This window comes from Bos mutus, chromosome 7 (genome assembly GCF_027580195.1).
Source record: "Bos mutus isolate GX-2022 chromosome 7, NWIPB_WYAK_1.1, whole genome shotgun sequence".
In the NCBI taxonomy this organism is placed as follows: Eukaryota; Metazoa; Chordata; class Mammalia; order Artiodactyla; family Bovidae; genus Bos; species Bos mutus.
The window spans coordinates 54,070,426-54,096,034 of NC_091623.1; the positions used below are offsets into that span (position 1 = coordinate 54,070,426).

The following is a 25,609-nucleotide window of genomic DNA, read 5'->3' on the forward strand; positions in this document are numbered from 1 at the left end:
CTCCAGCTATTATTGTGTTATTGTTAATTTCTCCTTTCATACTTGTTAGCATTTGTCTTACATATTGCAGTGCTCCCGTGTTGGGTGCATATATATTTATAATTGTTATATCTTCTTCTTGGATTGATCCTTTGATCATTATATAGTGACCTTCTTTGTCTCTTTTCACAGCCTTTGTTTTAAAGTCTATTTTATCTGATATGAGTATTGCTACTCCTGCCTTCTTTTGGTCCCTATTTGCATGGAAAATCTTTTTCCAGCCTTTCACTTTCAGTCTGTATGTGTCCCCTGTTTTGAGGTGGGTCTCTTGTAGACAATATACGAACGGGTCTTACTTTTGTATCCATTCAGCCAGTCTTTGTCTTTTGGTTGGGGCATTCAACCCATTAACGTTTAAGGTAATTATTGATAAGTATGATCCCGTTGCCATTTACTTTATTGTTTGGGGTTCAAATTTATACACCCTTTTTGTGTTTCCTGTCTAGAGAGTATCCTTTAGTATTTGTTGGAGAGCTGGTTTGGTGGTGCTGAATTCTCTCAGCTTTTGCTTGTCTGTAAAGCTTTTGATTTCTCCTTCATATTTGAATGAGATCCTTGCTGGGTACAATAATCTGGGCTGTAGGTCACGCCAGTCAGAATGGCTGTGATCCAAAAGTTCACAAGCAATAAATGCTGGAGAGGGTGTGGAGAAAAGGGAACCTTCTTACACTGTTGGTGGGAATGCAAACTAGTACAGCTACTATGGAGAACAGTGTGGAGATTCCTTAAAATACTGGAAATAGAACTGCCTTATGACCCAGCAATCCCACTGCTGGGCATACACACCAAGGAAACCAGAATTGAAAGAGACACGTGTACCCCAATGTTCATCGCGGCACTGTTTATAATAGCCAGGACAGGGAAGCAACCTAGATGTCCATCAGCAGATGAATGGATAAGAAAGTTGTGGTACGTATACACAATGGAGTATTACTGAGCCATTAAAAAGGATACATTTGAATCAGTTCTAATGAGATGGATGAAACTGGAGCCTATTATACAGAGTGAAGTAAGCCAGAAAGAAAAACACCAATACAGTATACCAACGCATATATATGGAATTTAGAAAGATGGTAACAATAACCCTGTATACGAGACAGCAAAAGAGACACTGATTTATAGAACAGTCTTTTGGACTCTGTGGGAGAGGGACAGGGTGGGATGATTTGGAAGAATGGCATTGAAATATGTATAATATCATATATGAAATGGTCACCAGTCCAGGTGAGTCTGAGTGAACTCCGGGAGTTGGTGATGGACAAGGAGGCCTGGCGTGCTGCAATTCATGGGGTCGCAAAGAGTCGGACATGGCTGAGTGAATGATCTGATCTGATCTGATTCTAATTTAACTAAGAAAAATTTCTAAAGAGTATAATGTAAACACCTCTGGGCTATTTTCTGATCTCTAAAATTGTGATAATAATTGAATCTTCCTAATAGGATTATTGAAAGAAAGTCTTAAAAATCATTTATACTTCTTAAAGAAGTGGTTTTCAGTTCCAGTTCATCGATAATTTATGTGTTGTTTTTGTTATTGTTCAGTCACTAAGCCAGCCCCCACTCTTTGCAACCCCATGGTCTGTAGCCTGCAAGGCTCCTTAGTCCATGGGGTTTTCCAGGCAATAATACTGGAGTGGGTTGCCTTTTCCTTCTCCAAATTTGTGTGCCTTTTTAAAAATACTCAGTTACCCCAGCCTCAGCCTAGAACCAATTTCAGGATCTACATGTGAGTTAACCCGTCACCCTAATGTGAAGCTGAGCTTGATAAACACTGTCAAAGATCATAGCCCAACACTTAGTAAAAGCTCCATCAGTATTATGAATTAATGCTATCATCAATAAGCCCTACCTATTTCTAAAATACAAACATTTAATAATATTTGATTCAGATTTCATATTTCATAGAGACTAGAAAATTTAACAATAAAATTTAACTTTTCTTGGAATCTCAGCTCCATCTCTTTCTTGAGCATACACATCCCCAAAAGCAACCAGTGTCATGGAGTTGATGGGTATGTTTCCTTGTCAAGTTTTCATATCAGTATTCATTTATGTATCCATAACTAGCTTTTGTAAAATTTTCTCTAAACAGAATATTGTCTATATTGCCCCTGAAATAGACTTGTTTACCACAATATTATGGTCAAGTCTCTTGGCAAAGAACATTTAACTACGTCAAACGTTTTCCTGACACACTTTATTACATAAGAAAAGACAACATTTGCAGCAGTTCATAGATTTACTTTATAAAAATTACACCCTGTATACGAGACAGCAAAAGAGACACTGATGTATAGATCAGTCTTATGGACTCTGTGGGAGAGGGAGAGGGTGGGGAGATTTGGGAGAATGGCATTGAAACATGTATAATATCATGTATGAAACGAGTCACCAGTCCAGGTTCAATGCACGATACTGGATGCTTGGGGCTGGTGCACTGGGACGACCCAGAGGGAGGGTATGGGGAGGGAGGAGGGAGGAGGGTTCAGGATGGGGAACGCAGGTATACCTGTGGCAGATTCATTTTGATATTTGGCAAAACTAATACAATATTGTAAAGTTTAAAAATAAAATAAAATTTAAAAAAAACTGGTAGAAACATCATGAGAACAGAGGGAACAACACGTTCTGGGGAGAGGGGCATCGCTGAGTGTCTAAGACAATAAACGAGTATGAGAAACTGTGGAATTGTTTGTGCAAATAAATCATAAAAATGGAAAAAAAATGTATCTTTCATATGTATTTTAAATGCAATAATATATACTTTCAGTTCAGTCCAGTTCAGTTGCTCAGTCTTGTCCGACTCTTTACCACCCCATGAATCACAGCGTGAGAGGCCTCTCTGTGCATCACCAACTCCCAGAATTCACTCAGACTCACGTCTAACGAGTCAGTGATGCTATCCAGCCATCTCATCCTCTGTTGTCCCCTTCTACTCTGGCCCCCAATCCCTCCCAGCATCAGAGTCTTTTCCAATGAGTCAACTCTTCGTATGAGGTGGCCAAAGTACTGGAGTTTCACCTTCAGCATCATTCCTTCCAAAGAACACCCAGGACTGATCTTCAGAATGGACTGGTTGGATCTCCTTGCAGTCCAAGGGACTCTCAAGAGTCTTCTCCAACACCACAGTTCAGAAGCATCAGTTCTTTGGTGCTCAGCTTTCTTCACAGTCCAACTCTCACATCCATACATGACCACTGGGAAAACCATAGCCTTGACTAGACAGACCTTTGTTGGCAAAGTAATGTCTCTGCTTTTCAATATGCTATGAAGTTTGGTCATAACTTTCTTTCCAAGGAGTAAGCATCTTTTAATTTCATGGTTGCAATCACCATCTGCAGTGATTTTGGAGTCCAGAAAATGAAGTCTGAAACTGTTTCCACTCTTTCCCCATCTATTACCCATGAAGTGATGGGACCAGATGCCATGATCTTAGTTTTCTGAATGTTGAGCTTTAAGCCAACTTTTTCACTCTCCTCTTTCACTTTCATCAAGAGGCTTTTGAGTTCCTCTTCACTTTCTGACAACAAGGTGGTGTCATCTGCATATCTGAGGTTATTGATATTTCTCCTGGCAGTCTTGATTCCAGCTTGTGCTTCTTCCAGCCCAGAATTTCTCATGATGTACTCTGCATAGACGTTAAATAAGCAGGGTGACAATATACAGCCTTGACATACTCCTTTTCCTATTTGGAACCAGTCTGTTGTTCCATGTCCAGTTCTAACTGTTGCTTCCTGACCTGCATACAAATTTCTCAAGAGGCAGGTCAGGTGGTCTGGTATTCCCATCTCTTTCAGAATTTTCCACAGTTTATTGTGATCCACACAGTCAAAGGCTTTGGCATAGTCAATAAAGCAGAAAGAGATGTTTTTCTGGAACTCTCTTGCTTTTTCCATGATCCAGCAGATGTTGGCAATTTGATCTCTGGTTCCTCTGCCTTTTCTAAGTCCAGCTTGAACATCAGGAAGTTCACGGTTCACGTATTGCTGAAGCCTGGCTTGGAGATTTTTGAGCATTACTTTACTAGCGTGCGAGATGAGTGCAATTGTGTGGTAGTTTGAGCATTCTTTGGCATTGCCTTTCTTTGGGATTGGAATGAAAACTGACCTTTTCCAGTCCTGTGGCCACTGCTGAGTTTTCCAAATTTGCTGGCATAGTGAGTGCAGCACTTTCACAGCATCATCTTTCAGGATTTGGAATAGCTCAACTGGAATTCCATCACCTCCACTAGCTTTGTTTGTAGTGATGCTTTCTAAGGCCCACTTGACTTCACATTCCAGGATGTCTGGCTCTAGGTCAGTGATCACACCATCGTGATTATCTGGGTCGTAAAGATCTTTTTTGTACAGTTCTTCTTTGTATTCCTGCCACCTTTTCTTAATATCTTCTGCTTCTGTTAGGTACATACCATTTCTGTCCTTTATCGAGCCCATCTTTGCATGAAATATTCCCTTGGTATCTCTAATTTTCTTGAAGAGATCTCTAGTCTTTCCCATTCTGTTGTTTTCCTCCATTTCTTTGCATTGATCGCTGAAGAAGGCTTTCTTATCTCTCCTTGCTATTCTTTGGAACTCTGCATTCAGATGCTTATATCTTTCCTTTTCTCCTTTGCTTTTCGCTTCTCTTCTTTTCACAGCTATTTGTAAGGCCTCCCCAGACAGCCATTTTGCTTTTTTGCATTTTTTTTCCATGGGGATGGTCTTGATCCCTGTCTCCTGTTCAATGTCACAAACCTCCGTCCATAGTTCATCAGCCACTCTATCTATCAGATCTAGTCCCTTAAATCTATTTCTCACTTCCACTGTATAATCATCAGGGATTTGATTTAGGTCATACCTGAATGGTCTAGTGGTTTTCCCTACTTTCTTCAATTTAAGTCTGAATTTGGCAATAAGGAGTTCATGGTCTGAGCCACAGTCAGCTCCTGGTCTTGTTTCTGCTGACTGTATAGAGCTTCTCCATCTTTGGCTGCAAATAATATAAACAATCTGATTTCCGTGTTGCCCATCTGGTGATGTCCATGTGTAGAGTCTTCTCTTGTGTTGTTGGAAGAGGGTGTTTGCTATGACCAGTGCGTTCTCTTGGCAAAACTCTATTAGACTAATAGACTTTGCCCTGCTTCATTCCATATTCAAAGGCCAAAATGCATGTTACAGTTTATATATTAAACAAATATTTAACTTACATTATATATATTATATTATTATTCAAACCAATTTCTGCTTACAACAATCCTATGAAAATTCTTGGACCTCTCTATTACACAAATGGGAATTTGCATATAATATGTAAGTGGGAATTGTTGTTCGAGTTCTAACAATTAGTTTCGCTAATTAATATTAGTGTTAGCTTATATTTGTATCAGGGCTTTCCTGGTGGCTCAGATGGTAAAAGAATCTGCCTGCAATGTGAGAGACCTGTGTTCGACCCCTGGGTTGGGAAGATACCCTGGAGAAGAGCATGGCAACCCACTCCAGTTTTCTTGCCTGGAGAATCCCATGGAATAGGAGCCTGGCAGGCTACAGTTCATGGAGTTCCAAAGGGTCGGACACAACTATGCAACTAAGTAAAGCAGCACAGCGTATTTGTTTTAATACAAAAATCATTTCTGTCAACTGCATCCTGTTTTATTAAGTACAATTTTTAAAAATCCTTTATGTCTGTCTGATTTTAATTTCATAGTAGCTTCACATGGCATTTTTCTCTTGTATAGGAAATATTATCAAACTTAGATTCAAAACTGGACTAAAAAATGCATGACTATGCAATCAGTTCAGTTCAGTCACACAGTCTTTTCTGACACTTTGCAACCTCAAGGACTGCAGCACACCAGGCTTTCCTGTTCATTACCAACACCCGGAGCCTGCTCAAACTCATGTCCATTGAGTCAGTGATGCTATCCAACCATCTCAATCCTCCGTTGTCCCCTTCTCCTCCTGCCTTCAATCTTTCCTAGCATCAGGGTCTTTTCCAATGAGTCAGTTCTTCTTTACATCAGGTGGCCAAAGTATTGGAGTTTCAGCTTCAGCATCAGTTCTTCCACGGAATATTCAGGACTGATTTCCTTTAGGATTGACTAGTTGGATATCCTTGCAGTCCAAGGGACTCTCAAGAGTCCTCCCCAATACCACAGTTCAAAAGCATCAATTCTTCAGTACACAGCTTTCTTTATGGCCCAACTCTCACATCCAACATGACTACTGGAAAAACCATAGCTTTGACTAGATGAACCTTTGTGACTAAATGGACTGAGTGACTAAGCACAGCACAGTACCCCTCCCAGCTCCTCAGCAATCACTGTGGGAGGTGGCATATCACAGTTTTGGGAGCCCTCATTCACATTTGTGAGGTTCCCTGCTGGTCTAGTGCTAGGATTTGGCACTTTCACCACCACAGCCCGAGTTCAATTCCTGGTCCGGGAAGCCTTTTGGGGGCATCCCAGGTGGCTCAGTGGTAAAGAATTCACCTACCAGTGCAGGAGCCACAGAAGACATAGGTTCAGTCCCCCAGTCAGGAAGATCCCCTGGAGAAGGAAATGGCAACCCAATCCAGTATTCTTGCCTGGGAAATCCCATGAACAGAGGGGCCTGGCAGGCTACACTCCATGAGGTTACAAAGAGTCAGACACAATTTAGAGACTAAACAACAACATTCACATTTGGGGTACTGAAATCACTGATGGCTGTGACATTTCTTATTTATTGATATGGCAGGAGATATTTTCATTACACATGGGGAAATCTATTTCTTATTCAATATATTTCATTGAATGTTTGTGTTTAGTCACTCAGTCATGTCCAACTCTTTGCAACCCCATGGACTACAGCCCACCAGGCTTCTTTGCCCTTGGGGATTCTCCAGGCAAGAATACTGGAGTAGGTTGCCATGCTCTTCTCCAGGGGATCTTCCTGACCCAGGGATCAAATCCACGTCTCCCACATTTCAGGTGGATTCTTTACCATCTGAGCCACCAGAGAAGCCCATTTTTCTGTGATCATAGATTGTCATCCCAAAAGTTCCTTGCTCTCCTAACATTCTTCAGACCAGTGTAATGAAAAAGGTAAGTAACATAGAAACCAGTGGGAAAAAACAGTATAAAAACAAAGATGAACAAACAAAAAAACTGGATTTGAGACACTCAGAAATATTGCTGAAGGTACCAGGGCCTATGACCCCAATACTCAGCTATAAAATGGGACACATTGTTAGGGTCCACAAGGGGCTGATAGTGTATTGTTTAAAAATGGCCCATTGTGGTGACCTGGCAAGCAAAGGATGAAGTCACAGTGGCTACATTGCCCTGGTGACACCCTGTTTTTTCCTTAAGACAAGATCCTGTTTTTCCCTGCTGGTGCCAGTTTCTCAAGACTACATGACCACCCAACCATAAGACCCCTCTAACTATGTGAACACAAGACCCCAGCTGCATGCTAAAGATAAACTAAGGATCCCCTCCCTTCAGGGCACAATTTCCTATCGATAGGGTGTAAGAAGTGTTGGCTGTAAAGGGAGAGCACTGGTTCTCTCTAAAGCCAGTCACTTTCTTTCTTCCTATAATAAATCTCTTTCTGCCTAAATACCCAGCTAGCTCTCTTTTGATCTGACTCACCTTACACATCTGGGTCATTTCTAATGACGTTGATGAACCTGAAGTCTATCATACAGAGGTAAAGCAAGGGAAAGACAAATACTGTATATTAATGCATCTATATGAAATTTAGAAAGATGGTACTGATGATTCTACATGAAGGTCAGCAAAGGAGACACAAATGTAAAGAACAGACTTTTGGATCAAATGTGAATATTTTGTTTGTGAATTGCTAGAATCCAAAATATGCACACAGTGTTGCATGCCCATTTGTTTGTTTCCTTTCTTTCAATCTTCTCTTCTTTTTCAAAAGGTGTCAAAGCTATATGGACCCACAGAACCTAACAAATGACTCAGAATTCTTCCTCATGGGACTCTCAGATGAAAAGAACAGCAGCCTTTGTTCTTTATCCTCTTCCTTATCAATGTACATTGTGACCATGCTTGGGAACCTGCTCCTCTTCCTGGCTGTCATCTCTGAGCCCCACCTCCACACTCCCATGACTTCTTCCTCTCCAACCTATCCTTGGCTGACATCAGTTTCACCTCCACCACAATCCCAAAAATGATTCCGGACATTCAGACTCACTGCAGGGTCATGTCCTATGCAGGATGCCTGACACAGATGTCCTTTTTTATGCTTTTAAAGGTGTTTGGATAGTCTCCCCCTGACTGTGATGGCCTATGACCAGTTTGTAGCCATCTGTCACCCTCTGCATTACTTGGTCATTATGAACACACGTCTCCGTGGCTCATTGGTTTGGTATCACTTTTCATTAGTCTCTTGGTTTCCCAGATGCACAATTCAATGGTGTTAAAACTCACCTACTTCAGATGTGGAAATTTCTCATTTCTTCTGTGACCCTTCTCAACTCTTCGACTTTGCATGTTCTGACACTCACCAATAACACAGTTGTGTATTTTGGTGCCATCTCTGGTTTTCTGCCTATCTCAGGCATCTTTTTCTCTTATTATAAAACTGTTTCCTCTGTTCTAAGGGTCCCTTCATCAGGTGGGGGGAATAAATCTTTCTCCACCTGTGGCTCTCACCTGGCAGTTGTTTGCTTATTTTATGAAATAGGTCTTGGTGTGTACCTCAGCTTAGCTATCTCACAATCTTGCAGGAAGGATACAGCAGCCTCAGTGATGTACACTGTGGTCACCCCCATGCTGAACCCCTTCATCTACAACGTGAAGAACAGATATGTCAAAAGGGTCATGTGGAGGTTTGTCAGCAAAACAATCTGTTTCTAAAAACTGTTTTGTTTTGGGTTTTTTTAGTGGATGGGATATAGAATACAAATCTATATTTTTAAATTAATTTATTTATTTTAATTGGAGGCTAATTACTTTACAATATTGTAGTGCTTTCTTCCATACCTTGACATGAATCAGCCATGGGTGTACATGTGACCCCCATTCTGAGCCCCCCTCCCGCTTCTCTCCCCATCCCATCCCTCGGGGTCATCCCAGTGCACTGGCCGTGAGCACCCTTTCTCATGCATTGAACCTGGACTGGCGATCTATTTCACATATGATAATATACATGTTTCAATGTTATTCTCTCAAATCATCCCACCCTCGCCTCCTCCCACAGAGTTCAAAAGTCTGTTCTTTACATCTGTGTCTCTTTCACAGTCTCACATATAGGGTCATTGTTACCATCTTTCTAAATTCCATATATATGCGTTAATATACTGTCTTGGGTTTGGGTTTTTTTTTTTCCTGAGTTACTTCTCTCTGTTTAATAGGCTCCAGTTTTATCCGCCTCATTAGAATTGATTCAAATGCATTCTTTTTAATAGCTGAGTAATATTCCATTGTGTATATGTACCACAGCTTTCTTATCCATTCATCTGCTGATGGACATCTAGGTGGCTTCCATGCCCTGGCTATTATAAACAGTGTTGCGATGAACATTGGGGTACACGTGTCTCTTTCAATTCTGGTTTCCTCAGTGAGTACACCCAGCAATTGGATTGCAATTGGATTGCTGGGTCAAATGGCAGTTCTATTTCCAGTATTTTAAGGAATCTCCACACTGTTCTCCATAGAGGCTGTACTAGTTTGCATTCCCACCAACAGTGTAAGAGGGTTCCCTTTTCTCCACACCCTCTCCAGCATTTATTGCTTGTAGACTTCTGGATAGCAGCCATTCTGACTGGCTTTAGATGGTACCACATTGTGGTTTTGATTTGCATTTCTCTGATAATGAGTGATGTTGAACATCTTTTCATGAGCTTGTTAGCCATCTGTATGTCTTCTGTGGAGAAATGTCTGTTTAGTTCTTTGGCCCATTTTTTTATTGTGTCATTTACTTTTCTGGAATTGAGCTGCAGGAGTTGCTTGTATACTTTTGAGATTAATTCTTTGTCAGTTGCTTCATTTGCTATTATTTTCACCCATTCTGAAGGCTGTCTTTTCACCTTGATTATAGTTTTCTTCATTGTAAAAAAGCTTTTAAATTGAATTAGGTCCCATTTGTTTATTTTTTGCTTTTATTTCCAACATTCTTGGAGGTGGGTCATAGAGGATCCTGCTGTGATTTATGTTGGACGGTGCTTTGCCTATGTTTTCCTCTAGGAGTTTTATAGTTTCTAGTCTTATATTTAGATCTTTAATCCATTTTGAGTTTATCTTTGTGTATGGTGTTAGAAAGTGTTCTAGTTTCATTCTTTTACAAGTGATTGACCAGTTTTCCCAGTACCACTTGTGAAAGAGATTGTCCTTTCTCCATTATATATTCTTGCCTCTTTTGTCAAAGATAAGGTGTCCAAAGGTGCGTGGATTTATCTCTGGGCTTTCTATTTTGTTCCATTGATCTATGTCTTTGTGCCAATACCATACTGTCTTGATGACTGTTGCTTTCTGGTATAGACTGAAGATAGGCAGACTGATTCCTTCAGTTTCATTCTTCTTTCTCTAGATTGCTTTGGCTATTCAAGGTTATTTGTGTTTCCATACTAATTGTGAAATTATTGGTTCTAGTTCTTTGAGAAATACCATTGGTAACTTGATAGGGATTGCATTGAATCTATACATTGCTTTGGGTAATATACTCATTTGACCTCAAGAAACAAGAGAAAAATTAAATAAATAACCTAACTTTACACATAAAGCAACTAGAAAAAGAAGAAATGAAGAACACCAAGGTTAGTGGAAGGAAAGAAACATAAAAATTAGGGCAGAAATAAATGAAAAAGAAACAAGGAGACTATAGCAAAAATCAACAAAACTAAAAGCTGGTTCTTTGAGAAGACAAATAAAATAAACAAACCATTAGCCAGACTCATCAAGAAAAAAAGGGAGAAGAATCAAATCAACAAAATTAGAAATGAAAATGGAGAAATCACAACAGAAAACACAGAAATACAAAGGATCATAAGAGACTACTATCAGAGCAACTATATGCCAATAAAATGGACAACTTGGAAGAAATGGACAAATTCTTAGAAAAGCATAACTTTCCAAAACTGAACCAGGAAGAAATAGAAAATCTTGACAGACCCATCACAAGCACAGAAATCAAAACTATAATCAAAAATTTTCCAACAAACAAAAGCCCAGGTCCAGACAGCTTCACAACTGAATTCTACCAAAAATTTAGAGAAGAGCTAACACCTGTCCTACTCAAACTCTTCCAGAAAATTGCAGAGGAAGGTAAACTTCCAAACACATTCTATGAGGCCACCATCACCCTAATACCAAAACCAGACAAAGATGCCACAAAGAAAAACTATAGGCCAATATCAATGATGAACATAGATGAAAAAATCCTTTACAAAATTCTAGCAAACAGAATCCAACAACATATTAAAAGGATCATATGTCATGACCAAGTGGGCTTTATCCCAGGGATGCAAGGATTCTTCAATATTTGCAAATCAATAAATGTGATACACCACATTAACAAACTGAAAGATAAAAATCATATGATTATCTCAATAGATGCAGAGAAAGCCTTTAACAAAATTCAACATCCATTTATGATAAAGAAAAATCCTCCAGAAAGCAGGCATAGAAGGCACATACCTCAACATAATAAAAGCTGTATATGATAAACCCACAGCAAACATTATCCTCAACGGTGAAAAATTAAAAGCGTTTCCCCTAAAGTCAGGAACAACACAAGGGTACCCACTCTCACTGCTACTATTCAACATAGTTTTGGAAGTTTTTGCCACAGCAATCAGAGCAGAAAAAGAAATAAAAGGAATCCAGATTGGAAAAGAAGAAGTAAAACTCTCACTGTTTGCAGATGACATGATCTTCTACATAGAAAACCTGAAAGACTCCACTAGAAAATTACTAGAGCTAATCAATGAATATAGTAAAGTTGCAGGATATAAAATTAACACAGAGAAATCCCTTGCATTCCTATACACTAACAATGAGAAAACAGAAGGAGAAATTAAGGAAACAATTCCATTCACCATTGCGATGAAAAGAATAAAATACTTAGGAATGAATCTACCTAAAGAAGCAAAAGACCTATATATAGAAAACTATAAAACACTGATGAAAGAAATCAAAGATGACACAAATAGATGGAGAAATATATACCATGTTAATGGATCAGAAGAATCGATAGTGAAAATGAGTATACTACCTAAAAAAATGTTTTAAAAAATTTCTCATGCATTCTAATTTTCCTTTGTTAACCACACAGAGCTTAAAGCACTCTAAGATTTTTGTAAATTAATTTTTGTTGGAGTATATTTGCTTTACACTGTTGTGTTAGTTTCTGCTGTACAGCAAAGTGAATCAGTTTTATATATGCATATATCCATTCTTTTTCGGATATCCTCCCCATTCAGGTCACCACAGAACACTGAGTAGTGTTCCCTGTTCTATGGAGTAGTTTCTCATTAGTTATGTATTTTATACATAGTGTCTATAGTGTATATATGTCAATCCCAATCTACCAATTCATCCCACTTCCCTTCCCCCCTTGGTATCAATACGTTTGTTCTCTACCTCTAAAAGCACTCAAAGATTTAAAAGATACTGTGTACATATAGAAAGAAAACACTAAATGTAGTTATCATTCTTGTCAGCTCTTCTGAGGTTGATATATTTCTTTTAAAAAAAGAAATTATTTTATTTAAAAACAGGTTCCCTGTTGCTTTTATCTCCTTTTTTTAAAATTTTATTTTATTTTTAAACTTTACATAATTGTATTAGTTTTGCCAAATATCAAAATGAATCCGCCACAGGTATACATGTGTTCCCCATCCTGAACGCTCCTCCCTCCCCCCTCCCCATACCATTCAAATAAATGAATTGAATACCATCAGTGTTTAATCCGGGATGCCTCAGACCATTACATTTTTCTGCTGACACAATGAAACTTTGACCAGGTTGAAGACAGAAACTGAAATTCATCTATTTGTACTCTAATGTAGCACAGAGAGGGCAGAGATTAGGCACAGCTCTACTTTGTACAACATTGAATAAATTACCCCACTACCTCATAAGAAAGAGTAAAGACAATTTAATATTTATACATCCAGTATTTTTTTTCTGTCCTATAACTCTTCTATCAATGTCCCTAAGAACACTTGTGAAGGAGAGGAAAAAAATATGATTTGCTTTAAAATCATAAAAATATGGTAACTGCATATGATAATCTTGATACATGCAGAAAAAGCCTTTGACAAAATTCAGCACCCATTTATGATTAAAACTCCTCAAAAAAATGGACATAGAAAGAACATACCTCAACATAGTAAAGACCATATATAATGCACCTACAGCAAACATTATTCTCAATGGTGAAAACCTGAAAGCATTCCCCCTAAGATCAGGAACAAGACAAGGGTGTCCACTTTCACCACTATTATTCAACATAGTTCGGGAAGTCCTAGCTACAGCAAATAGAGAAGAAAAAGAAATAAAAGAAATTCAGATTGGAAAAGATGTTAAACTCTCACTGTTTGCAGGTGACATGATACTGTACACAAAAAACCCTAAAGATAGTATTAGAAAATTACTGGAACTAATCAGTGAATTTAGCAAAGTTGCAGGATACATAATCAATACACAGAAATCACTTGCATTTCTATATAGGAACAATGAAAAATCAGAAAGAGAAATTAAGGAATCGATCCCATTCAACACTGGAACAAAAAGAATTAAATATCTAGGAATAAGCTTACCTAAGACCATCGCCATGGAAAAGAAACAAAAAAGCAAAATGGCTGTCTGGGGAGGCCTTACAAATAGCTGTGAAAAGAAGAGAAGCAAAAGGCAAAGGAGAAAAGGAAAGATATAAGCATCTAAATGCAGAGTTCCAAAGAATAGCAAGGAGAGATAAGAAAGCCTTCCTCAGCAATCAATGCAAAGAAATAGAGGAAAACAACAGAATGGGAAAGACTAGAGATCTCTTCAAGAAAATTAGAGATACACAGGGCACATTTCATGCAAAGATGGGCTCAATGAAGGACAGAAATGGTATGGACCTAACAGAAGCAGAAGATATTAAGAAAAGGTGGCAGAAATGCACAGAAAAACTGTACAAAAAAGATCTGCATGACCAAGATAATCACGATGGTGTGATCACTCACCTAGAGCCAGACATCCTGGAATGTGAAGTCAAGTGGACCTTAGAAAGCATCACTACAAACAAAGCTAGTGGAGGTGATGGAATTCCAGTTGAGCTATTGCAAATCCTGAAAGATGATGCTGTGAAAGTGCTGCACTCAATATGCCAGCAAACTTGGAAAACTCAGCAGTGGCCACAGGACTGGAAAAGGTCAGTTTTCATTCCAATCCCAAAGAAAGGCAATGCCAAAGAATGCTCAAACTACCGCACAATTGCACTCATCTCACACGCTAGTAAAGTAATGCTCAAAATTCTCCAAGCCAGGCTTCAGCAATATGTGAACCATGAACTCCAGATGTTCAAGCTGGTTTTAGAAAAGGCAGAGGAACCAGAGGTCAAATTGCTAACCTCCGCTGGATCATGGAAAAAGCAAGAGAGTTCCATAAAAACATCTATTTCTGCTTTATTGACTATGCCAAAGCCTTTGACTGTGTGGATCACAATAAACTGGAAAATTTTGAAAGAGATGGGAATACCAGACCACTTGACTTGCCTCTTGAGAAATCTGTATGCAGGTCAGGAAGCAACAGTTAGAACTGGACATGGAACGACAGACTGGTTCCAAATAGGAAAAGGAGTATGTCAAGGTTGTATATTGTCACCCTGCTTATTTAACTTATATGCAGAGTACATCATGAGAAACTCTGGGCTGGAGGAAAGTGAAAGTGGAGAGTGAAAAAGTTGGCTTAAAGCTCAACATTCAGAAAACTAAGATCATGGCATCTGGTCCTGTCACTTCATGAGAAATAGATGGGGAAAGAGTGGAAACAGTGTCAGACTTTATTCTTTGGGGCTCCAAAATCACTGCAGATGGTGACTGCATCCATGAAATTAAGACCCTTACTCCTTGGAAGGAAAGTTATGACCAACCTAGATAGCATATTGAAAAGCAGAGACATTACTTTGCCAACAAAGGTCCGTCTAGTCAAGGCTATGGTTTTTCCAGTAGTCATGTATGGATGTGAGAGTTGGACTGTGAAGAAAGCAGAGAGCTGAAGAATTGATGCTTTTGAACTGTGGTGTTGGAGAAGACTCTTGAGAGTCCCTTGGACTGCAAGGAGATCCAACCAGTCCATTCTGAATGAGATCAGTCCTGGGATTTCTTTGGAGGGAATAATGCTAAAGCTGAAACTCCAGTACTTTGGCCACCTCATGCGAAGAGTTGACTCATTGGAAAAGACTCTGATGCTGGGAGGGATTGGGGGCAGGAGGAGAAGGGGATGACAGAGGATGAGATGGCTGGATGGCATCACTGACACGATGGACATGAGTCTGAGTGAACTCCGGGAGTTGGTGATGGACAGGGAGGCCTGGCATGCTGCGATTCATGGGGTCGCAAAGAGTCGGACACAACTGAGTGACTGAACTGAACTGAAAGGAAACAAAAGAACTGTACACAGAAAATTATAAGACACTGATGAAAGAAATCAAAGATGACAGAAACAGATGGAGATATTCCATGTTTCTGGATAGGAAGAATCAATATTGTGAAAATGACTATACTACCAAATGGAATCTACAGATTCAATGTGATCCCTATCAAACTACCAATGACATTTTTCACAGAACTAGGACCAAAGAAGTCACAATTCATATGGAAAAACAGGGACCCCGAATAGCAAAACAGTCTTGAGAAAGAAGAATGGAGCTGGAGAAATCAACCTTCCTGACTTCAGATTATACTACAAAGCTACAGTCATCAAGACAGTATGGTACTGGCACAAAAACAGAAGTATAGACCAATGGAACAAGATAGAAAGCCCAAAAATAAACCCATGCACCTATGGGTAACTTATTTTTGACAAAAGAGGCAAGAATATACAATAAGGCAAAGACAGCCTCTTCAGTAAATGGTGCTGGGAAAACTGGACAGCTACATGTAAATGAATGAAATTAGAACACTTCCTAACACCATACACAAAGATAAACTCAAAATGGATTAAAGACCTCAATGTAAGATAAGAAATTATAAAACTCTTAGAGGAAAACATAGGCAGAACACTCGATGACATAAATCAAAGCAAGATCCTCTATGATCCACCTCCTAGAGTAATGGAAATAAAAACAAAAATAAACAAATGAGACCTGATTAAACTTAAAATATTTTGCACAGCAAAGGCTTTAGCAAGGTGAAAAGACAACCCTCAGAATGGGAGAAAATAATAGCAAATGAAGCAACTGACAAAGGATTAATTTCCAAAATATACAAGCAGCTTATATGACTCAATGCCAGAAAAAAAAAAAAAAAAAAACCAATCAAAAGGTGGGAAAAACCTAAACAGGCATTTCTCCAAAGAAGAAATACAGATGGCTAACTAACACATAAAAAGATGCTCAAATCGCTCATTATTAAAGATGCAAATCAAAACTATAATGAGATATCACCTCACACCACTTAGAATGACCATCATTAAAAATGTCTACAAACAATAAATGCTGGAGAGGGTGTGGAGAAAAGGGAATGCTCTTGCATTGTTGGTGGGAATCTAAATTGATACAGCCACTATGGAAGATGGTATGGAGATTCCTTAAAAAACTAGGAATAAAGCTACCATATGACCCAGAAATCTCATTCCTAGCCACATACCCTGAGGAAATCAAAATTGAAAAAGACACATGTATCCCATTGTTCATTGCAGCACTATTTACAATAGCTACAACATGGAAACAATCTAGATGTTCATCAATGGATGAATGGATATAAAAGTTGTTTTACGTATACACAATAGACTATTACTCAGCCATAGAAGGAGCACATTTGAGTCAGTTCTAATGAGGTGGATGAACCTAGAATCTATTATACAGAGTGAAGTGAGTCAGAAAGAGGAAGACAAATATCATATTCTAATGGATATATGTGGAATCTAGAATAATAATATTGAAGAAGTTATTTGCAGGGCAGCAATAGAGAAGCAGACATAGAGAATAGATTTATGGACATGGGGAGAGGGGAGGAGAGGGTGAGATGTATGGAGAGAGTAACATGAAAACTTACATTACCATATGTAAAATAGATAGCCAATAGGAATTTTTTGTATATCTCAGGAAATCCAAAGACGAGCTTTGTATCAATGTAGAGGGGTGGGATGGGGAAGGAGATGGGAGGGAGGTTCAAAAGAGAGATGATATATGTATACCTATGGCTGACTTATGTTGAGGTTTGACAGAAAACAACAAAATTGTGTAAAGCAATTATCCTTCAATAAAAAATAATTTTAATTTTTAAAAATATGGTTTGGGTTTATTATCAGGACATTCAATAGGATCTATTTTTTCTCTAATGGTAACTGCAAGATTGGGACTCATAGACCAAAGTATGGGATTTGAATATTTCTGCACAGAATAACTGTGGTGTTGGAGAAGACTCTTGAGAGTCCCTTGGACTGCAAGGAGATCCAACCAGTCCATTCTGAAGGAGATCAGCCCTGGGATTTCTTTGGAAGGAATGATGCTAAAGCTGAAACTCCAGTACTTTGGCCACCTCATGGGAAGAGTTGACTCATTGGAAAAGACTCTGATGCTGGGAGGGATTGGGGGCAAGAGGAGAAGGGGATGACAGAGGATGAGATGGCTGGATGGCATCACTGACACGATGGACATGAGTCTGAGTGAACTCTGGGAGTTGGTGATGGATAGGGAGGCCTGGCATGCTGCGATTCATGGGGTCGCAAAGAGTCAGACATGACTGAGTGACTGATCTGATCTGATCTGATCTGCACAGAATAAAGGGATAAAAAGTGAGGACAGAAATTTCTCAGTGATGCATCAAATACTGAATGTGAGAAGATTCTTGTTTTCTTTACAGATACTCACCATGTAAAGAAAACTGAGTCAAGCACAAAGCAAATTGCTAATTTACTACATAAAAACCAATATCTATCTTTTATATATACCATGTCTTCTACATTCATCCTTAGCACTGACTCTAATGCCTGATCCCTTCTCCCCACAACGCTATGACTTCAGTTTAACACTTTTACCATTGCCCACATATTTTAAAGAGGCCCAATACTCTCCTTATCTTTCTATAATTAACCCTACTCAGTTGCCATCTGATCAAGGATACTCAAGGCTTCCTGGGTAGCTCAGCTGGTAAAGAATCTGCCTGCAATGCAGGAGACTCCAGTTCCATTCCTGGGTTGGGAAGATCCCCTGGAGAAAGGATAGGCTACCCACTCCAGTATTCTTGGGCTTCCCTGGTGGCTCAGACGGTAAAGAATCTGCCTGCAATGTGGGAGACCTGGTTTGATCCCTGGGTTGGGAAGATCCCCTGGAGAAGGGCATGGCAACCCACTCCAGTGTTCTTGCTTGGAGAATCCACATGTACAGGAGAGCCTGGTGGGCTATGATTCATAGAGTCACAAAGAGTCTGACATGACTGAGTGACTAAGCACAGTTTAGCACCAGGATACTCATCATAAAAGGGGGAATTGGGAAAAGAAGCAGCACATGTCACATTTATGGTATAAGCATAATGAACCTTGGTTTTCATGTCCCATGTTCTATAGATTCATCTTTGTCATTTATCCTATAATCTTATCTCTTCTACTTACTATGAAATAACTCCAGTTTAGTAATACGTTTTTGGGCTTCCTGGGTGGTGCTAGTGGTAAAGAACCTGCCTGCTAATGCAGGAGACATAAGAGACTCGGGTTCAATCCCTGAGTCTGGAAGATCTCCTGAAGGAGGGCATGGAAACCCACTCCAGTACTCTTGCCTAGGGAATCCCATGGACAGAGGAGCCTGGCGGGCTACAGTCTAAATGGTTGATAAGAGTCGAACACGACTGAAGTGGCTTAGCACACATGCACAGTTATACATTTTGCTGTGGATGAATTATTTTTGATGACCCAAAATCCAGTGTCTTCCTCTCATAAAGGATGAGGTTTCTGTGTGGTGGGCAGTATCTGAGATTTTCTCACTCTCCCAAACTCCTGGTTTTCCTACCCCTGTGTATTTCCCTGCCATTGAGTGTAAGATGGACATAAAGACCCACTTCCAACAACAAGAATGTGGAAGAAATGTTGGGAAGTCACTTCTGGGAAGAGAACAAAATAATCTGGCTCTCTTCTTGGTGCTTCTCTCTGGCATTCTTGGTGGCTTGCATTGATAAAACCCAACTGCCTCACCAGGAGGCCACATGTCAAGGAACTGAAGGAATTCTCTGGACAATATTCCATGAACAAGTGAATCCTACTGACAACCTCATGAGTGAGCTTGAGAGTGGACATCTGTTGGTCTAACTTTGTGATATCTGCAGCCTGACTGACATCTTGATTGCAACTTTCTGGGAGATCCACTGAAATATTTAAAGTATCAATGATTAAATTGTAAGTAAAGATAAATAGCTTTCTAATATGCCAATGTCAATAGAGAAAAAAACTTAAAACTGAAGACTCATTGATTTGGCGGTGGTTTAGTTGCTAAATCATGTCTGACTCTTGTGACCCCATGTGAAGATTCGTTAAAATTAGCCAAAAAAAGAGAAGCTATCCTTAGAGACGAATATTAACTGTGCAAATGGAAAGTATATCACATTCTTGGTATAGACCTAATGCTACATAGATTTCATGATTGATACTATTGATTTGTAGATATCACATTGAGTGGCTAAATTGAGGGAGAGGGAGTCTGAATTTAATTTAAGTACCTGCAAGTTAGAACCAATAAGTAAAAGTACAAGGTGAATTTCCTCCTGAGGAGAAGAGGGGCCCAGATCATTCCTAGGACATTCATTTTTCTCCTTTCCTGTTCTGTTAATATTATCAAGTCTCCAGAGATTGGGATAATGTGGACCAGCTTGCTAACAATGAGTTTTGAGCATTGAACCCTAAGGTCATACCATTGTAAATAATTGGCCAGTGCCTCTAGCTAATTAATTTGCCTGTTCTAATACTGTGAGTCCACTCCTGTGTCTCCATCCTTCATAGGAATCTGCATCACAAGGTCCAGCCTGAGTCTGTCTTCCTGCTCAACCTGAGGAGAGACCCTGAGACTTTATCACACACCAGGCAGGAGAAGGGCAGTGAGTCTGTGTTCCTTGGTCATGCTCCAGCAGAGATGCAGCCCAGCCCCGTAAGTACTCAGGGAGACAGTGATTGAAGGACGAACTATTCGGAGCATTATTCCCTCCACAAGAGGAACAAACATGATGTTTTATTTGGTAGAGAAATCTGGGGGGCACCTGATCTGCTCAGTTTTCAAATAGTGCACTTAAAATCTACATTCTAGGATCTGACTGGGCTGTGAGAACTCTCATTCAGAGTTCTGCTTCCACCACCACTGGTTCTGACTCTGGCTGGCATCCCTCCCACCAGAGCAGCTAATGGACTCAGTAACCTTCCCCTGAACACTTCAATTCATTATGAGAGTAGTGATGAGGATGAAGATGAGGACAAGGATGAAGAATGTGGTATCAACCGTAACATCATAATATCATAGATATCTGGCTCTGAAGTGTTTACAACCAGGAGAACAAGACTAACAGGTATATAAAAAGGTACTCAACATCAGTTAATATAGGAAACCCAGGTCCAAACCTAGATCAAAGATCACCTCATGACTGTCAGGATGGCTATTAAAAACAATAAAAAGAAAACAAATGCTGGTGAGGAAGTGGAGATAAGAACTGTTGTACATGGTTGGTAGGAATGAATATTGGTAACTTCATTAGAGAAAACAGAATGGATGTTCTTTAAAAATTTTTAAACTGCAACAAATTGAAATAGAACTAGAAACCAGCAACCCCACTTCAGAGTATTGGCTAAAGAAATAAAATCAGAACCTCAAAAGTGGATATTTGCATTCCCTTGTCTTTGCAATATTATTTGAAATAGTGAAAATATGGATACGTATCTGTTGACAGATGAATAGGTAAAGAAAATGAGACGTGTATATATAAACAATGGGATATTATCTAGCCACAGAAAGGAGAAAATCCTGCCATTTTTGACAACATGGATGGACCTGAACAATACTATGCCTATTAAATTATATATACCAGTCACAGAAAGTCAAATCCACTATGATCTCAGTTCTGTGTAGAAGCTAAGAAAATCAAACTCTTGTTGTGAGGATTGGTGGTAGAAAAAGTGAGGAAATGGTGGTCAAAATGTACAAACTTTTGTTACAAAATGAATAAGTTTGGGGATCTAATATGCAGCCTGGTAACTATAGCTAATAATTCTGGTTGTGTTCTTGAAATCTGCTAAGAGAGATCTGCTTAACTGTTACTACACACACACACACACACTCACAGAAGCTATGTGAGGTGCCACATACATTATTTAACTTGACTGTGGTAATCATTCCCAATGTGTATTGTATTAAATAATCATTTTGTACATCTTTTTTATGATCTCCATGTGGCACAATCCAAATATATGAAATTTTGTTAATCACTTCAGTAAACTGAAGAAAATAAAATCAGTGAAGTATTATTTTTCTGCCAGTAGAGTCCCCAAAGGTAAAGGGTCTCATCCATTGAACATTTAAATGAGATGGTATTGAAACAAGTAACCCTATTTAAGATATTCAGAAAAAAATTTCAAGAGGATTTCTTAAATTTCATTATTGTGTAATCTTTAGCAGTGCTGTGTACATGAACACCATCTTTGTAGTCAACAACACATTAGATCATGTACACTTAAACAATATTGATCGAGATTTGAAGTCCACCAAAGTCAAATATATGAAAAATATATATACTAAATGACTTTTAAAAAAAAACTCTGATACTTGAATAATCCCCTATTTCATAAAGGAGAGAGAAGACAGAAAAACAAAGGATGATAAAACTCTGAGTATCATGTAAAATGAGTTCTGATTATGAACATTCACCTTTAATTTAGAACAAGTGGGCTGTCTTTAACTGAGACCATGGATGTATTACCTCTAATATCCTTCCTCCCTTTCACTTTTCATGAAGCTTTATAATGAACATAGGAGACTATAGACAGAAGTGAATAACACAGAAGCCAACAGGAAACAATTCTAAGAATATGTCACACTGAGAAATATTGCTGAAGGAACTGGGATGTATAATCTGAGAAATGAATTGCTTGAGTCCAAAATATGGACACAGTACTGCATGACCATTTATGTATTTATATTTTTCCAGTCCTCTTTCCTTCTTCCAAAGGTGTCCAAGCTACACAGAACTGGAAATCTAACAAGTGTCTCAGAATTCTTCCTCCAGGGCCTCTCAGATGATCCAGAACTGCAGCCTTTGCTCTTTACCCTCTTCCTGTCCATGTACCTGGTCACCATGCTGGGGAACTTGCTCATCATCCTGGCCGTCACCTCTGACCCCCACCTCCACACCCCCATGTACTTCTTCCTCTCCAACCTCTCCTTGGCTGACATTGGCTTCATCTCCACCACGGTCCCCAAGATGATTGTGAACATCCAAACTCACGGCGGAGTCATCTCCTATGCAGGCTGCCTGACACAGATGTCTATTTTTATCCTTTTTGGATGTATGGATGGTATGCTGCTGTCTGTGATGTCCTATGACAGGTTTGTGGCCATCTGTCACCCACTGCACTACACGGTCATCATGAACCCACACCTCTGTTGCTTCTTAGTTTTGGTGTCTTTTTTTGGTAGCCTTATGGACTCCCAGGTACACAATCTGATTATGCTGCAACTTACCTGCTTTAAAGATGTAGAAATTTCTAATTTCTTCTGTGACCCTTCTCTGCTCCTCAAGCTTGCCTGTTCTGACATTTTCACCAAAAATATTGTCATATATTTTATTGGTGCCATTTTTGCTTTTCTCCCTTTCTCAGGAATCTTTTACTCTTACTATAAAATTCTTTCCTCCGTTTTGAGAGTCCGGTCATCAGGTGGGAGGTATAAAGCCTTCTCCACCTGTGGCTCTCACCTGGCAGTTGTTTGCTTATTTTATGGAACAGGCCTTGGTGTGTACCTCAGCTCAGCCATCTCACAATCTCCCAGGAAGGATGCAGTAGCTTCAGTGGTGTACACTGTCATCACCCCCATGCTGAACCCCTTCATCTACAGCCTGAGGAACAGAGACTTCAAAAGGGCCTTTTGCAGGTTCCTCAACAAAACAATCTAACCTCCATTTGGAGTGTAGATTGGAAAATGTAGCAAAATTAACATCTAGATCTGAAAATTCTACCTCCCTCATGACATTAGTTGTAGCTCTTAGGGCCTTCTTGCCTCTCCTTGTTTTACACCTGAATATTGCTTCTTTGGATATGTTTTTGATGGGGCTGGGAGGGTCTTCTGGGATTCTACAGATGTCAGAACTACTGTGACTAAATCTTATTATACCCAAGGAGGAGTCTCTAGTTTATTATTATTATTATTATTGTTATTCATTATTGTGGTGACCCACACACTAGAAAGATGAACAACTCCATTTTTTACAGATTTAAATAATATTTTTTTCTCAAGCTGTTATCTATTTTCCAGCTAATTACTATGTTTTAAGTCTATGTATGCAGTCTATGTGTGAGGATACATGTCATGGCTTCTCAGCCTTGGCTTTTAACAAAATAATCTGAGGGGGGGGGTGCTTACAAATACTGACTATTTTGCAACATTGTAATTCAACTATCCTACACTAAAATAAATTTTAAGAAAGACTGTCAACTGAGACTCACTGCAAAAGAGTCTATTTATTCTATTCTTATTTATTTATTTTTAAATGTATTACTTATTTCAAAGGAGGATAAATACTTCACAATGTTAGACTTAGGTTGTCCTGAACTAAGGATTTTTTAAAATTACTTATTTTTGTTTCTTTTTGGTCATAACTTGCAGCTTGTGGGGTCTTAATTCCAAGACCAGGGATTGAATTCATGCCTCCTGCATTCAAAGGCAGAATCTAAGCCTCTGGAGCACCAGGGAAGTCCCAGCATGAGGATTTTTAAACACACTGAGGCTGGTTCTACCATGTAGCCAAGGTTGAGAACTTCTGATCTAAGTCAGATCTTTCAGTCAAATGTGACCTTTATGTCATGAGTCCTAACTGCTCTTGGACAAATGTCCCAGATCCTAAAGAGATCTGAGCTCATGGGGGAAGATATAAAGAGCCTGCTGTAGTAACAGGCAACGTGCCTATGTGCATATTCAGTCGGTAAGTTGCACCTGACTCTTTAGTGATCCCGTGGACTGTAGCCTGCCAGGCTATTCTGTCCATGATATTTTTCAGGCAAGAATACTGGAGTTGCCCTTTCCTTCTCCAGGGGATCTTCCCAACCCAAGGATGGAACCCACATCTTCTGAATTGGAAGGCAGATTCTTTACCACTGCACAACTTGAGAAGCCAAACAGGCAACGTGGTTTCCCCACTATTGTTGATAATGATTCCTCACATATAGCCTCTCTACACCATAGAGTTTGGTCTCTATGGCTTATGTGCTGTTTATGAAGTTATTATCTCTGCTCCAAACTCATACTTGTATACGTTGCTTTGGAGTGTGACTCTGGAAATAACCGCTCTATTTTCTGTCTTGTGTTCATCTTACATACATTCCATAGTGGTCAGTAAAATTCTCTTTGCCCTAAACGCTCAACTGTTCCTTTCATATTCCTCAAGCCCTTGGTGGAGAACAATCTTTCTTCACCCATGAATGCTATGTTATTGCTTTGTTCTTTTTTTGCCTCGGAGAAGGCAATGGCACCCCACTCCAGTACTCTTGCCTGGAAAATCCCATGGACGGAGGGCCTGGTGAGCTGTAGTCCATGGGGTCGCTAAGAGTCAGACACGACTGAGTGACTTCACTTTCAATTTTCACTTTCATCCATTGGAGAAGGAAATGGCAACCCACTCCAGTGTTCTTGCCTGGAGAATCCCAGGGATGGGGGAGCCTCGTGGGCTGCCGTCTATGGGGTCGCACAGAGTCAGACATGACTGAAGCGACTTAGCAGCAGCAGCAGCAGTCTTTCAGTATCTTTTAAACCAACTACCAGCTTCAGTTCTGTTTAGTTCAGTTACTCAGTCATGTCTGACTCTTTGCAACCCCATGGACTGCAGCACGCCAGGATTCCCTGCCCATCACCAACATCCAGAGTTTGCTCAAACTCATGTCCATCAAGTCAGTGATGCCATCCAACCATCTCATCCTCTGCCATCCCCTTCTCCTCCTGCCTTCAATCTTTCCCAGCATCAGGGTCTTTTTCAATAAGTCAGTTCTTCACATCAGGTGGCCAAGTATTGGAGTTACAGCTTCAGCATCAATCCTTCCAATGAATAGTTAAGACTGATTTCCTTTAGGATTGACTGGTTTGATACCCTTGCTGTCCAAGGGACTCTCAAGAATCTTCTCCAACACCACATTTGGCATTGAAACATGTATAATACCATATAAGGAACGAATCACCAGTCCAGGTTCGATGCATGATAC

General features: G+C 39.6%; 1 protein-coding gene and 1 pseudogene across 1 annotated transcript; both read left to right on the forward strand.

Annotated features, from left to right (window-relative positions):
• Positions 1-7,953: 7,953 nt before the first annotated feature.
• Positions 7,954-8,881, forward strand: LOC102287044 (putative gustatory receptor clone PTE01; annotated as a pseudogene).
• A 13,449-nt stretch (positions 8,882-22,330) lies between these two features.
• On the forward strand, positions 22,331-23,313 carry LOC106700893 (olfactory receptor 7E24). Its single transcript, XM_014478616.2, is given in 2 exon segments — positions 22,331-22,388; positions 22,391-23,313. Coding segments are annotated over 2 exon segments (981 nt in total).
• The last annotated feature ends 2,296 nt before the right edge of the window (positions 23,314-25,609 follow it).